General features: G+C 36.3%; 1 protein-coding gene across 5 annotated transcripts in view; it reads left to right on the top strand.

Annotated features, from left to right (window-relative positions):
- Positions 1-14,699, top strand: part of IFT25 (intraflagellar transport 25) — a 45,335-nt gene that overhangs the window by 1,275 nt on the left and 29,361 nt on the right. For all 5 annotated transcript variants that reach the window (XM_087865895.1, XM_087865896.1, XM_087865897.1 and 2 more), the window contains exons 2-3: positions 8,136-8,206; positions 9,973-10,085. In XM_087865895.1, the coding sequence (XP_087722021.1) occupies positions 9,988-10,085 (98 nt within the window). In that variant the 5' untranslated portion in view covers positions 8,136-8,206; positions 9,973-9,987. The remainder of the gene's footprint in view (positions 1-8,135; positions 8,207-9,972; positions 10,086-14,699) is intronic.

Genomic DNA, 14,699 nt, shown 5'->3' with positions numbered 1-14,699 from the left:
ATCCCTCGAGATTTTCGGAAGAGGCATGTGACCTGGAGATGAAAGGGTTGCTCATTGGCCCTGGTACAGGGAAGTCCAGGGTCAGGGACCTTGAAAAATGCAGAGGAGGGCACCCCAGAGTGCACCCCCTTTAGTAATCTAGGCCCTGAGGGAATACGTGTGTGTTTATTTAGAGAAAGTTATTCTAGGGTGGGGGGTTAGACTACCACGCAAACCTGCACTTTGGAGTTGTGGAAGCAACATTTCTTTGTGGGTTTCTTTGGGGCTGGTTTGCCTCTTTCTCATTAACCACAACCAAGGAACCTTAAAGAGAACTCAACTTCTGCTATTAAATAATTACACCCAACACAGGAAATAGGAAAGATACTGATGTATAGAGGAGGTGTGAAATGAGTTTTGTGTTAAAGTACATGTTGGCTTACCTCAGACAATTTAGATAAGAATGTGAGGCAAGGAAAGAACTGAACATTTAGAAAGTATCTTCTTTTCCTTATTCTTATACCACACATCAATGCTAGATATTTTTCCCTAAAATATAACTTATTAAAAGCAAGTTCTTTCCCTAAGTTTCCAACCCCCACATTTGCACCCCCAAATATATTACCATAGGGTTTTTCCACCTCTGTATTCACATTTTGGGCTAAATAATTATTTGTTGTGGGGGATTGTCCTGTGCATGGGGATATTTAAAAGCCTCCTGAAATGCCCACTAGATGCCAATAACATCACACCCCTCCCCCCAAGTTGTGATAGCCAAACTGTCAAAATTGTCAAATGTTCCTTGGGGGCAAAATCACCCCCAGTCATGTTGAAAACCACAGGACAGAACCCATTGTGTTTAACTTGGCTTCTAAGATCCTTCATTATCTGTTTTCAATCTGTCTTTCCTAGAACTTGATCCAGTCTAAAAGAACCACCAATGCAGGAATCCTTTCTTTAATTTTCTCCATAAATCATCACCTACTGTTCTTGGACACTTTCAGGGATGGAAGAGTCTTTTTACTTTGCCACTAAATTCTTTTATCTGTGATGTCTTTCTGCTTAAAATTTGTATTTGTTGAGTCCAGTTCTCCCTCTTGGAATTGTAAAAGAAAAATTCTAATCCTTTTTCCATTTTTGAACACTTGTGATATTAATCACATTTCTCTCTTTTGAAATATTTCAGCTAATTCTTTGAACTTTCTCCATGTGATGATTTAAAGATCATCATGAACTTTTTATTTTCCTCTGACAATTTCAAACCTGACAATGTCCTACGTAATATGTACTACCCAGAACTGATGCAGTATGTGGATGTAGATCACTCTATTAGCACATAACATTATAATATTAGCTGCATGCTTGTCCATCTTCCTTGACTCCAAGCTTGAAGGCGAGAACTAAGTCTTAATCACCATTTTGTCTTAGGTTGTAGTCATCTTTGCATTACTAGCAAGCACAGTGCCTGGTCCTTGGTATCTAAAAAAAAAAAGTTTTTAAGATTTTATTTATTTATTTATTTGAGAGAGGGAGAGAGAGCACAAGCAGGGGAAACAGCAGAAGGAGAGTGAGAAGACTCCCCGCTGAGCAGGGAGCCTGATGTAGGACTCCATCCCAGGACCCTGGGATCATGACCTGAGCCAAAGGCAGATGCTTAACCGACTGAGTCATCCAGGTGCCCCCATATCTAAAAATTTTGATGGGTGTATTTCCTCCTTAACTCTGTTAATATAATCTAAGATTGTATTCCTTTACCTTTGGGTGAAAATACAGCACACTCTTGCCTGATAGCATGACTTTGTAATGAACCAAACCTGTATGTTTTACACCTTTAGTTCAAGGGTCAGCAAACTTTTTCTGTAAAGGGCCAGATAATAAATATTTTAGACTTTATGAGCCTAGTAGTCTCTATCGCAGCTACTATGTCACTGTAACACAAAAGTAGCCATTGACAATGTATAAATGGATGACCATGGCCAAGTTCCAATAAAACTATTCATGGATACTGAAGTATGGATTTCATAAAATTTCATATAATCTTCATGTGTCACAGAACATTTTAATTTAACAAAGTATTTTAAAAGAAAAGACATTCTGGGGCGCCTGGGTGGCTCAGTCGTTAAGCATCTGCCTTCGGCTCAGGGCGTGATCCCGGAGTTCTGGGATCAAGCCCCACTTCAGGCTTCTCCGCTGGGAACCTGCTTCTTCCTCTCCCACTCCCCCTGCTCGTGTTCCCTCTCTCGCTGCCTCTCTCTCTCTCTGTCAAATAAATAAATAAATAAATAAATAAATAAATAAATAAATAAATAAATGACATTCTTAACTCATGGGCCATACAAAAACAGGTGGCAAGCTAGATTTAGCTCATAAACAGTAGTTTGCTAACCCCAGTCAAGACCAGTCCTTGTGTGACTGACTTTTTAAGCCTGAGTATAGGCTTTTATTGCTATCCTTATTAAATATATTATTCATCATATCCCATCTTTCTTTCTTGCTCAGATCTTTTTGTGTGCTAATTCTGTCATCTAGCATATTAGCTGACATCCCAGCTTTGTGTCATCTGCAAAATTGAAAGAATACTTTTTCTGTCTTTAATTAATAAAAATATCAAATGGCATAAGGACAGAGGTCTTCCACAGCTCATTTGTTCCATTAATCATCGTTCTCTGAGCATAGCCATTCAAAGGGTTATAAAAATTTACCTAAATTACTGCCTGTCACCCAACCTACATTTCTCCATCTGGTCCATATGGAATCTTGAGAAGTTTTATCTGAAGTTTTGAAATATTCAGATCATGTCCCTAATTGGTACTAACTCTATCAAACAAGCAAAAAGAAATGTATAGGTTTGGTATAACCTTTGTGAACTAATGTTACTGCTGCTTTCTATTGTACTCATACTCTCTTGTTTTCATTTTCAGGGCTATCATTTTAATAATGAAATTTAATAGTTTTAGAATTTTGTTGAGAATTGACATCCAAGTTCATCAATCTGTATTTCTAGGAATTTACCGTCTTTCTTCAGACTAAGTGCTAACAATGTTCATCTAACACTAGTTCTCTTGTGTTATACTCTCTAATAGTATTAAATGCAAGAAAAAAGCCGAGAAAAGAGGCACAAATAGAAAATGTTAGAACACATGCCTTTTTTCTTGACCAGTCTTACCATGGCTTTTAACACTATCATACTAGATTTTTAAATTACAATAAAAAATGAACTTTATGTTAATAAATATAAAAATTAAGAAGAAATAGGTAACATTTCTACAAAATATAAATTTCAAGATTGACTCAAGGTGGTTTGGAAAACCTGAAAAGAACAGTTGAATTTGAAATAGTAAAAAAAAAAAAAATCTACTTACAAAGATTTTACCAGGCTTACAGGATCAAATAACCTCTGTCTTATATGAATTGCTCCAACAACTAGAAAAGAAGGAAGCTCTAACTTATTTATGTTGGGAGTACAATCTCGATTATAAAACCAGATATGGGAGCACCTTGGTGGCTCAGTCTGTTGAGCATCCAACTCTTGATTTCTGCTCAGGTCATGATCTCAGGGTTGTGAGATCAAGACGCCTCATCGGCCCCGTGCTCAACTTGGAGTCTGCTTGTCTCTTTCCCTCTGCACCCTCTTCCCCATGCCTTTCTCTCTCTCTCAAATGAATAGATAAGTAAAACCTTAAACAAACCAGATAGGGACTGAATAACAAAGAAAAATTATAAGCCAATCTTGCTTAGAAATATATTTGTAAAAATTCTAAATAAAATTTTAGCAAACTGAACCCAACAATGGATGAAAAGGATAATATACCTTGGCCATGTAGGTAGAGTTTATGCTAGGAACTGGGGATACTATGACAATAGAAAATCTTGATTTATCACATTATCAACCTGTAGAAAAATCTACATGATCATCTTAGGAAATGTTAGATGAACATTTGATAAAATTCAGTGTTTATTTGTGGAAAAATAAAACCTAACACATAAAAAGAGAAGGAAATTTCTACACTTGATCTTAGCCAAAAGGCCGAGAAGCCATAGAGACGGAAATGTCTATAATCTGATGAACAGTGTCTAACAAAACCTTCAGTGAACATCACATTTAATGGTGAAATGTTAAAAATATTCCTTGTATAGTAAAGAATAAGACTTTATTATTATTTTACTTTTCAAAGATTTATTTATTAGAGAGAGCGTGTGCACGCTCACACACATGCACACATGAGCATGAGCTGGGGGAGGGGCAGAGTGAGAAGGAGAAACAGGCTTCCCGCTGACCAGGGAGCTGGATGCCCGACTGGATCCCAGGACCCCAGGATCATGATGCGAGCCAAAGGCAGACGCTTAACTGATTGAACCACCCAGGCGCCTCAAGAATAAGACTTTTTAAAAACAATGTTATTTTTAAAAATATCCCATTTACAATAGCAATAGAAACCTCAAGACATCTAAAAATCCAACAAAAGAGGTGAAGATATGTTTGGAGAAAACTAGAGAATAATTTCAGGACTTAAAAGAAATCTAAAATGAATGAAGAGATATGAAGATAAATGAATAAATGAAGATCCATGTATTTGAAGACTCATTATTATAAACATGATATTCTCTTCAAATTAATCTATAAATGGAATTGAATTACAAGCAACATCTCAAAAATTTTTTTCTGTACCTTAAAAATCTAATAATTAAGGTACAAAGCATAGAATTTTGAAAATTAAGTAGAGGAATTTAATCAGATATTAAGACATTCTATCCTTTTATGTTCAGTCTACCGTTATATTTACAGTGTGTCTCCTGAAAAGAGGATCTACTGGGTTTATTTAAATTCAGTCTGAAAACGTAGTGTTTAGTTTTATTAACATTTAGTGGAATAATGTATTTGTGTTTAAAACTATCTTCTTGCCATTTATTTTCTATTTGTCTTTATTCTTCTCCTCCTTTTTGGCCTTCTTTCAGATTTATTAGGTATTTTTATGATATTCCATTTCTTCTTTTCTGTTGGCCTTCTTTCTCCTTTCTTTTTGTTTTATGGCTTTTAGTGGTGAATTTATTCTAATCCTAGGATTACAACATGCATCCTTAACATCCTAGTCTACTTTGAATTAATAGTATATCACTTAATGTTCAACATAAGAACTTTATAAAAGGACTCTACAAAAAGTACAATCTCATTTGTCCTTTTGCTTTTTGTATTGTTGTATTTATTATTTCTACATCTATTAAATCCCTACCATTCATTGCCATTTTTAAAATAGTCTTTTATGTTACCAATGTATGTACTATTTTCAGTGCTCTACTTTTCCACATATCCAGGATTAAACCTGGAATCATTTCCTTTCAGCCTGTAGAACTTCAATATTTTTTAGAGTGTGTGTTTACTGATAACAAACACTTTCAGCTTTTGTTCACCTGAAAATGTCTTTATTTTGCTTTCACTTTCAAAGGATATTTTTGCTGGGTGTAGAATTCTATATTTTGTCTGTTAGCACTTTAAAGATGTCATTCCACTGTCTTTTGGCTTACATTGTTTCTGATGAGAGGACAATTTTTATTCTTGTTCTCCTAAATGTAATGTGTTTTTTACTTTGACTACTTTTAATTTTTTATCTTTTCTTTAATTTTCGGCGATTGACTAAGATGTGTCTAAGTGGGGTTTTCTTTGTAGTGTTTATCCAGCTTAGGGTTCAAGAGCTTCTTGGATCTTGGGTTTATGTCTTTCATAAATTTTGGAAAAATTTCAGCTCTATCTGTTCAGATTTTTCTCCTAAGCTCTTCTCCTTATGTATTACATGTATTGCATGTGTTTCTGAATAGTTTGATAGTGTTTCATAGGTATCTGATGCTCTGTTCTGCTACTTTCATTTTTTCTCTGTATTTCATTTTGGATCATTTCTGTTGACCTATGTTTAAGTTCACTGACCCATTCTTATGTTGAGTCCAGTCTGATGCTAAACCCATCTAATGAATTCTTTATTTGAGATACTATACTTTTCAGTTCTGGAATTTTCATTTTGTTCTTTTTTAGGGTTCCATTTCTCTGCTAAAATTCCCTTTCTATTCACCCATTTTGTCCATCTTTTCACTAAATTATCTAACAGATTCATAGTAGCTATCTTTGCTAATTCCAATACTTGGATCATCTATAGATCTGAAGTGATTTTATACGTTGGATGTTGTGTTTAAAAGAATAATAGACACTGAAGTAGATAATGCCTTTTCTCAGAGACAACACACCATTTTCTTTGCCCCACCGCCTGAATAAGGGACATATCACTTCAGTCCACCTAGGGATCAGACTGAGTTATAGCTTTATTTAAATAGTTTCAGTTTACCTCTGATTTCAGATATTTGGGAGTGAGATCAGTTCCCTGCATCAGGGCTTTGGGATCTAAGTACCCAAGAGCGCAGAAATCTTTCTTTGCTTTTCAGTTCATACACCCAGTTTCCTATGAACCTCCACTTACGGGATGGTTTCTTTGGTCTTATTAGGTGTTGAGATGGTTTGGGGCTGGGTTGTAATTTTACTTTACTTAGTTGCACCTTAACTCTGTGACACAGCAATATGGCTAAGTCTCAAAACACAATGATGAAAGAAACCAGATACAAATGAGTACAAGCTGTATGATTCTATATATATAAGTTTCAGGCAAAATTAATCTGTTAGAAATAAGGACCATGCTTTTCTTGGGAAGGAGGGAGGGAAGTGATTGGGAGGGGGCATGCAGAGGGCTTCTCAAGTGCTGGTAATATTCGATTTCTTTACCCTGGGTGGTGATTACCTGGGTGTGTTAACTTTGTGAAAATTTATCGCTCTATATACTTCTGATTTGTGTTCTCTTCTTTATGTATGTTATAGTTTAGTAATTAAAAAAAAGTGCGTGCTGTGGGAAAATATACAAAAAACCCCAGAGAAGTCAAGCTACAGAGTAGGAGAAGATATTTACAACACATATAACAAAGGATTTGTATCCAGAATGTTTTATTTTTAAAAATTCCTACAAATCAAAAAGAAAACGACAACAAAATTTTTAAAAAGCACCCCAATAGCAAAATGAGCAAAGGATGAGGAAAATCAAATAACAGAAAAAGAGGCCTGAATGGCTCATAGTTCTATGAAACAGTATTCAACCTCACTAATAATCATGGAAATACAAATTATAACCTTACTGGGATACCATTTCACATTCATTTGGGCTAAAGCCAAAATATCTAATAATACCAAGTTGGTGAGAATTTGAGGAAACAGAAACTCTCAAACACTGCAGATAGTAGTGTAAATTGTTTTTTTTTTTTTTTTTTTAAAGATTTTATTTATTTATGTGACAGAGAGACAGCCAGCGAGAGAGGGAACACAGCAGGGGGAGTGGGAGAGGAAGAAGCAGGCTCATAGCGGAGGAGCCTGATGTGGGACTTGATCCCGGTACGCCAGGATCACGCCCTGAGCCGAAGGCAGACGCTTTAACGACTGCACTACCCAGGCGCCCCAGTAGTGTAAATTGTTAAAATTTCTAGATCAAATTGATCAATTACTGACTTGAAGATATGCTGATTCTAAGTTTCTACAATTTTACTTCTGTAAAGAAGGATACTCTTATCATAAAGACTTTCAGCCACATATGCTAAGGATATATACAAAAAGATACACACTTCAAATTTATTTATAATAGCAAAAAATTAGAAACACCTAAATATTCATCATTAGAGAAATGGAGAAATACCTGATAGCAGTTAAAGTGAATAAAGTAGATTTGCATGCATCAACATGATAAAAACTTGAAAACATAATACTGAATGAAAAAAGCAAGTAGTATAAGGATATATATACTGAGAAAGCATCTAAGTTTTAAAGGACAGCACATGTTGTTTATGGATATGTTTATGATAAAAGTATAAAATATAGTAAGGAGAGATATTCATCAACTTCGGAATAGCTATTACCTCTGGACAAGGAAGGAAATGGGCAAAAACGTTAACATTTATTAAATCTAGGCAGTGGGTACATAGTTGTTTAATATATATGATAATCTCTGTACTTGTTGATTATTTATTTGAAATAGTTTCATTTTTTTAAAAAGTCAGCCGGAGGCCAGGGTATGAAGGGTATTGGAAGCCTTCCTCCTTTTTCCAAACACTTTTTGTCTTTTAATTCTTTATAGATACAGCTTTCACGGTCACTTTGCATCTATATATTGGTTTGTGCCCTGTCACCACCAGATCAAGGAGGAGGGTGAGTAAAATCTGATAGAATCTTCTCTCCCCTTCTTTGTTTAATCCACCAAGGTCCTTACCTTTTCAGGATACTTTTATTAAACGTAAAATATTACCATACAATAGAAATGTCTTTAAATCCATGACCAAGTAACTGATCTAGAATTTAAAAATAAGCAAAAATTTGTCTTCTCTCTTATTTTACATTCTGCCCCCAAAAATAATGATGGTAAGATATTTTTACATGTGAATAATATTATTTGCTACTTCGGTTGAGAAATATATGGATATATACAATGGAATATTACTCAGCCATCAGAAAGAATGATTACCTAATATTTGCAGCAACATGGACGGGACTGGAGGAGATTATGCTAAGTGAAATAAGTCAAGCAGAGAAAGACAGTTATCATATGGTTTAACTCATTTGTGGAACATAAGGAATAGCAGGGACATTGGTAGGAGAAGGAAGGGAATAATGAAGGGGGGAGTAAACAGAAGGGGGAATGAATCACAACAGACTATGGACTCTGGGAAAGAAACTGAGGGTTTCAGAGGGGAGGGTGGTGGGGGGATGGGCTAGCCCGGTGATGGGTATTAAGGTGGGCACGTATTGCATGGAGCACTGGGTGTTATATGCAAACAATGAATCATGGAACACTACATCAAAAACTAATGATGTACTGTATGGTGACTAACATAACATAAAAAAATTTAAAAAATAAAATAAAAAACAAATGTACAGATAAACAGTCACTTGGGGGGCCTGGGTGGCTCAGTTGGTTGAGCATCTGACTCTTGATTTCACAGTCATGGTTTCAAGCCCTGAGTTGGGCTCTGTGCTGGACAGTGAAGCCTAATTAAAAAAAAAAAAAAAAAAAAAACAGTCATGAAAACATGTTTTTATGCTCCAGATTTTTTTAAATTTCAGAAATATAACGATATAATTTTTGAAAATTTATCCATTAATTCATGTTACCTTAGCCTGTTAACTATTTCTTTTTTTTTTTTTTTAAATAATGATTTTTTATTATATTATGTTAGTCACCATACAGTACATCCCCGGTTTTCGATGTAAGGCTCGATGATTCATTAGTTGTGTATAACACCCAGTGCACCATGCAATATGTGCCCTCCTTACTACCCATCACCGGTCTATCCCATTCCCCCACCCCCCTCCCCTCTGTAGCCCTCAGTTTGTTTCTCATAGTCCATAGTCTCTCATGTTTCATTCCCCCTTCTGATTACCCCCCCTTTCTGTTAACTATTTCTGTATCATTATTGAGGACTTTTAATTTTAGAATCAGAAAAATGATGTCAGGGGCGCCTGGGTGGCACAGCGGTTAAGCGTCTGCCTTCGGCTCAGGGCGTGATCCCGGCGTTATGGGATCGAGCCCCACATCAGGCTCTTCCGCTATGAGCCTGCTTCTTCCTCTCCCACTCCCCCTGCTTGTGTTCCCTCTCTCGCTGGCTGTCTCTATCTCTGTCGAATAAATAAATAAAATCTTTAAAAAAAAAAAAAAGAAAAGAAAAATGATATCAGTTAGAGTAGTCAGGGTCTTGTTTTGTTGAGTAGAATAGTGGAAATAATCATTATCTTACAGATTATTCCTGGGAGAGGTTAGAAGTTTACTTACATAAATAAACATGTTAGAGTCCCTCCCACTTGTTGAATAGCTTGGTTGTTAAGCTGTGTGCTAGGCAACAGGCTTTCTCTCTCCCTTTTCTCAGATAAAGTTCAGAGAATCAAGAATTTGCTTCTGTTCATTATTGTTTTATTTGTAGGTTAAATACTTGAAGATGAGAAAAATTGATCTGTGTTTGAGCTCTGAGGGGGCTGAAGTGATTTTGGCTACATCAAGTGATGAAAAACACCCACCTGAAAATATGATTGATGGGTAAGAGTTACTATTTTTACTTCCTTAAAGTCTTGATATTAGATCAGTGAACCCCTTGAGTACTGGGACTATACAACAACTAGAACTTTTAAACATAGTTTAATAAATGTTTGATGAAGTACATTACTTGACAATATCTGTCTTTGGTACCATTTCTGAAACAAATTCAGTTGTGTATATTTAGGTTTTTGATCCTTTTCTTTATAATTTTTAAACCGACCTATTTATAGAAGTAGTTTTTTAAGAAGTGGTTTAACAAGGCAAGACTTTTTTTTTTTTATGTGAAGTTCGATGATTCATTAGTTGCGCATAACACCCAGTGCACCATGCAATACGTGCCCTCCTTACTACCCATCACCAGCCTATCCCATTCCCCCACCCCCCTCCCCTCTGAAGCCCTCAGTTTGTTTCTCAGAGTCCATAGTCTCTCATGCTTCATTCCCCCTTCTGATTACCCCCCCTTTCTTTATCCCTTTCTTCTATCGATCTTCCTAGTTCTTATGTTCCATAGATGAGAGAAACCATATGATAATTGTCTTTCTCTGCTTGACTTATTTCACTTAGCATTATCTCCTCCAGTGCCGTCCGTGTTGCAGCAAATGTTGAGAAATCGTTCTTTTTGATAGCTGAGTAATATTCCATTGTATATATGGACCACAGCTTCTTAATGCACTCATCTGTTGAAGGGCATCTCAGTTCCTTCCACGATTTAGCTATTGTGGACAATGCTGCTATGAACATTGGGGTGCATATGGCCCTTCTCTTCACTACGTCTGTATCTTTGGGGTAAATACCCAGTAGTGCAATGGCTGGGTCATAGGGTAGCTCAATTTTTAACTTTTTAAGGGACCTCCACACTGTTTTCCAGAGTGGCTGTACCAACTTGCATTCCCACCAACAATGTAGGAAGGATCCCCTTTCTCCATATCCTCTCCAACAATTGTTGTTTCTTAACAAGGCAAGACTTTAAACAACAACTACCTCAATGAACAGTACATTGTAATATCTGGTTGTGATTTTATTCCAAGTTTTTCTAGTAAGTAGGTATAAAAACATTATAACTTCTCATTATTGCCTTTTTCCTTAGTGATCTAAGCAACATCTTCGCTGAACTGAAGTCTTGACTTCCTGCTGTCTACCTGCATTGTTTAGTTCTCAGCTTCTTGATTTCATTCCAATTTCCTCTCTTTACTGTGTTAGAGCTTATTCAAGGTAGAGATAAATATCATTCTTGGGCTTTTAAATTCCAAGAAAAAGTAGTTAATGGAAAAACTCCTTTTTTAATAGTTGTGACTATTTTATTACTGTCTTGATTTCTCTTTCTTGGTCTGTACAATGACCAGAGTCTGACTCATAGAATGATATAATTTTAGAGCTGGAAGGACTTAAGAATTTATCTTATCTAAACCTTTCATTTTAGAGTTGTGGTAAGAGAGCTCTAAAGAGGTCAAATACTAGTTTTAACTACTGAAGGCAGAGCCAGTTTTAACACAGATCTTGTGGTATTTTTGTGTTCTATTGTGAATTCCTTGTACCTGGATGAAATTCTAGCAACTCAACCTCTTCCTTTAAGCCTACTTGTTATCTCCTCTCTGATATCTGTCCCTTTGGCCTCATGTAAGATTAGTTTACCTTTTTATAGCCTCTCTTAACTATGAATTCCTAGAAGTTAGAGACTATGACTTACTCATCTTTGCCTCCAGAATGTCTTAAGATAGTTGTTGAGTATCTTGTTGAATCAGATCATCAAATATCAGTCAAATTCAATTAATATTGGAAAGTAGCTGAGTATACACACACACACACACACACACACTCGCGTGTGTTAGACGTGTGTGTGTGTGTATTATTTTATATTTGCATAGGGCTTTATAGTTTCATAGATGTTATGTCATTTGACCCTCACCACAAGCTTGGGAAATAAGAGGCAAAATATTTTTTTTTAAAGATTTTTCATTTATTTGAGAGAGAGAGAGAACATGAGAGGAGGGAGGGTCAGAGGGAGAAGCAGACTCCCCGCTGAGCAGGGAGCCTGATGTGGGACTTGATCCCGGGACTCCAGGATCATGACCTGAGCTGAAGGCAGTCGCTTAACCAACTGAGCCACCCAGGTGCCCCAACAGGCAAAATATTTTTAAAATGTATTCTCAACCTTATTGTAAAGATGAGGAAAAGGATAATCAGAGGTAAAGATGACTCTTTCAAAATTACACAGATAACCAAGTGGTGGAATCAAGATTAACACTCATGTCTTCTAACTCCCAGTTTGGGGTTCTTTGTACTATAGTATGATAACTCAAACTTTAGATTTGAACCCAAAGTTAACGTCTGTTTTTTCACCTGTGCCTCTTAATCCTTTTTAGTTTGTTCCTGAAACTTCCTGAAATTCAGGTAATAGCTATTTATCCCACTCTGCTTCAGAGTAGAGAAATTAATGTGGGAATTGCTGTGATGGTACACAGGTATAATGAGATTTACCTTAAGTTATTTTTAGAAGTAGAGATCTTTCAGGACACCTGGGTGGCTCAGTCGGTAAAGTGTCTGACTTCGGCTCAGGTCATGATCTCAGGGTCCTGGAATCAAGCCCCGTGTTGGGCTCCAGACTCAGTGGGCAATTTGCTTGTCCCTCTGTCCCTCCCCCAACTCATGCTTTCTCTCTCTCTGTCTCTCTCTCCCAAATAAATAAAATCTTCTTAAAAACTTCTTAAAAAAGAAAAAAAGAAATAGAGATCTTTCCAAAGATCAGTCCATATTAATGAATGAGTTAAGGACTAACATTTAGATTAGACAAAACCCTTAGTATAGAAAACTAGATAGAATAAAAGTAGTTACTGACCTGATAACAGAACATATCATAGACTTTTAATGTATATCATTTCCAACAAGTACAATTAGACTTTATTTAGTAGGTATTAAAAATTAATCAGTCCTCATAAGTTGGTTTGTCTAAACGGAAGTAACCATAGAATTATTTGGAGAAAACAGTGCCATACAAATTGCCCCCAGTAGATGGTTCTCCCAACTCTCAATTTCCTGAGAAATAAGAGTTAAAGAAAGTGATTATATTTCTACTTGCCTTTGACTCTACTTTTGCCCACAGGTTTTTAATATGTCAATGAAAAAGGAGAAAGGAAGTTCAATCCTAGAAAAAAAATGATTTAAGAGAAAAAGTAGAAGAGAGAATTAGTCCTTTCAGCATAGTGTAGAATACTAGATTTACAGTTAAAATTCCTGGTTAAGTGAACTATATATATTACCTTAGACTAAAAACATATGTGTTACTCTTTGAACCTCACTTTTCTGATCTAAAAAATGGCATAACACCACCTTCCCTGACTACCTCAGAGTTTTGAAAAAAATCACATGAGATAATAGATGCTAAACAGTTGTTATTTGTAAAGCCTTATTTAAAAAAAAACTGGGGCTCCTGGGTGGTACAGTGGCTTAAGCATCGGACGCTCGATTTTGTCTCAGGTTGTGATCTCAGAGTCATGAGATCAAGCCCTGCATTGGGTTCCATGCTTAGTGCAGAGTATGCTTGAAACTCTCCCTCTCCCTCTGCCCCTTTCCCAATCCCCACGCTCTCATATGTGTGCTCTCTCTAAAATAATTAAATAAATCTTTAAAAGAAAACTACCATTTTTATGAGTTCTTTATACCTATGAGAATTCAGTTATATGTCATTTAAAATTTTATTTATTTACTTATTTTTTAAATTCCAGTATAATAACATACAGTGTTATTTTAGTTTCAGGTGTAAAATATAATGATTCAACAATTCTATACATTACTCAGCGCTCATCACAAGTATATTCTTAATCCCCTGAACGTATTTCACCAATCTTCCCACTGACCTTCTCTCTGGCAACTACCAGTTTGTTCTCTATATTTGAGTCTGGGTTTGTTTTTTTTTTTAAGATTTTATTTTATTTATTTGACAGAGAGAGAGACAGCCAGTGAGAGAGGGAACACAAGCAGGGGAAGTGGGAGAGGAAGAAGCAGGCTCCCAGCAGAGGAGCCTGATGTGGGGCTCGATCCCAGAACACCAGGATCACTCCCTGAGCCGAAGGCAGACGCTTAACGACTGAGCCACCCGGCGCTCCGAGTCTGGGGGTTTTTTTGTATTTGCTTAGTTTCTTAAATTCCACATTTGAGTGAAATCATATGGTATTTGTCTTCCTCTGACTGACTTATTTCACTTAGTATTATACTCCCTAGTTCCATCCATGTGTTGCAAATGACAAGATTTCATTCTTTTTTATGGCTGAGTATTATTCCACTGTATGTATACCACATCTTCTTTATCCATTCATCTATAGATGGACACTTTGGTTGTTTCCATATCTTGGCTATTGTAAATAATGCTGCAATAAACATGGAGGTGCATATATCTTTTCGAATTTGTGTTTTCATTTTTTGGGGGTAAATACCCTGTGATGGAATTACTGAATCGTATGGTGATTCTATTTTTAGTCTTTTGAGCAACCTCCATACTGTTTTCTACAGTGGCTGTGCCAGTTTGCATTCCCAGCAACAGTGCACGAGCGTTCCTTTTTCTCCACACCCTTGCCAACACCTCTTGTTTCTTTTGTTGTTGATTTTAGCCATCCTGAC

This window comes from Ursus americanus, chromosome 12 (genome assembly GCF_024610735.1).
Source record: "Ursus americanus isolate L20-20 chromosome 12, mUrsAme1.1.p, whole genome shotgun sequence".
NCBI lineage: Eukaryota > Metazoa > Chordata > Mammalia > Carnivora > Ursidae > Ursus > Ursus americanus.
The sequence above is the reverse complement of the archived record's forward strand: the minus strand, read 5'-3'. Positions and strand labels throughout refer to the sequence as shown.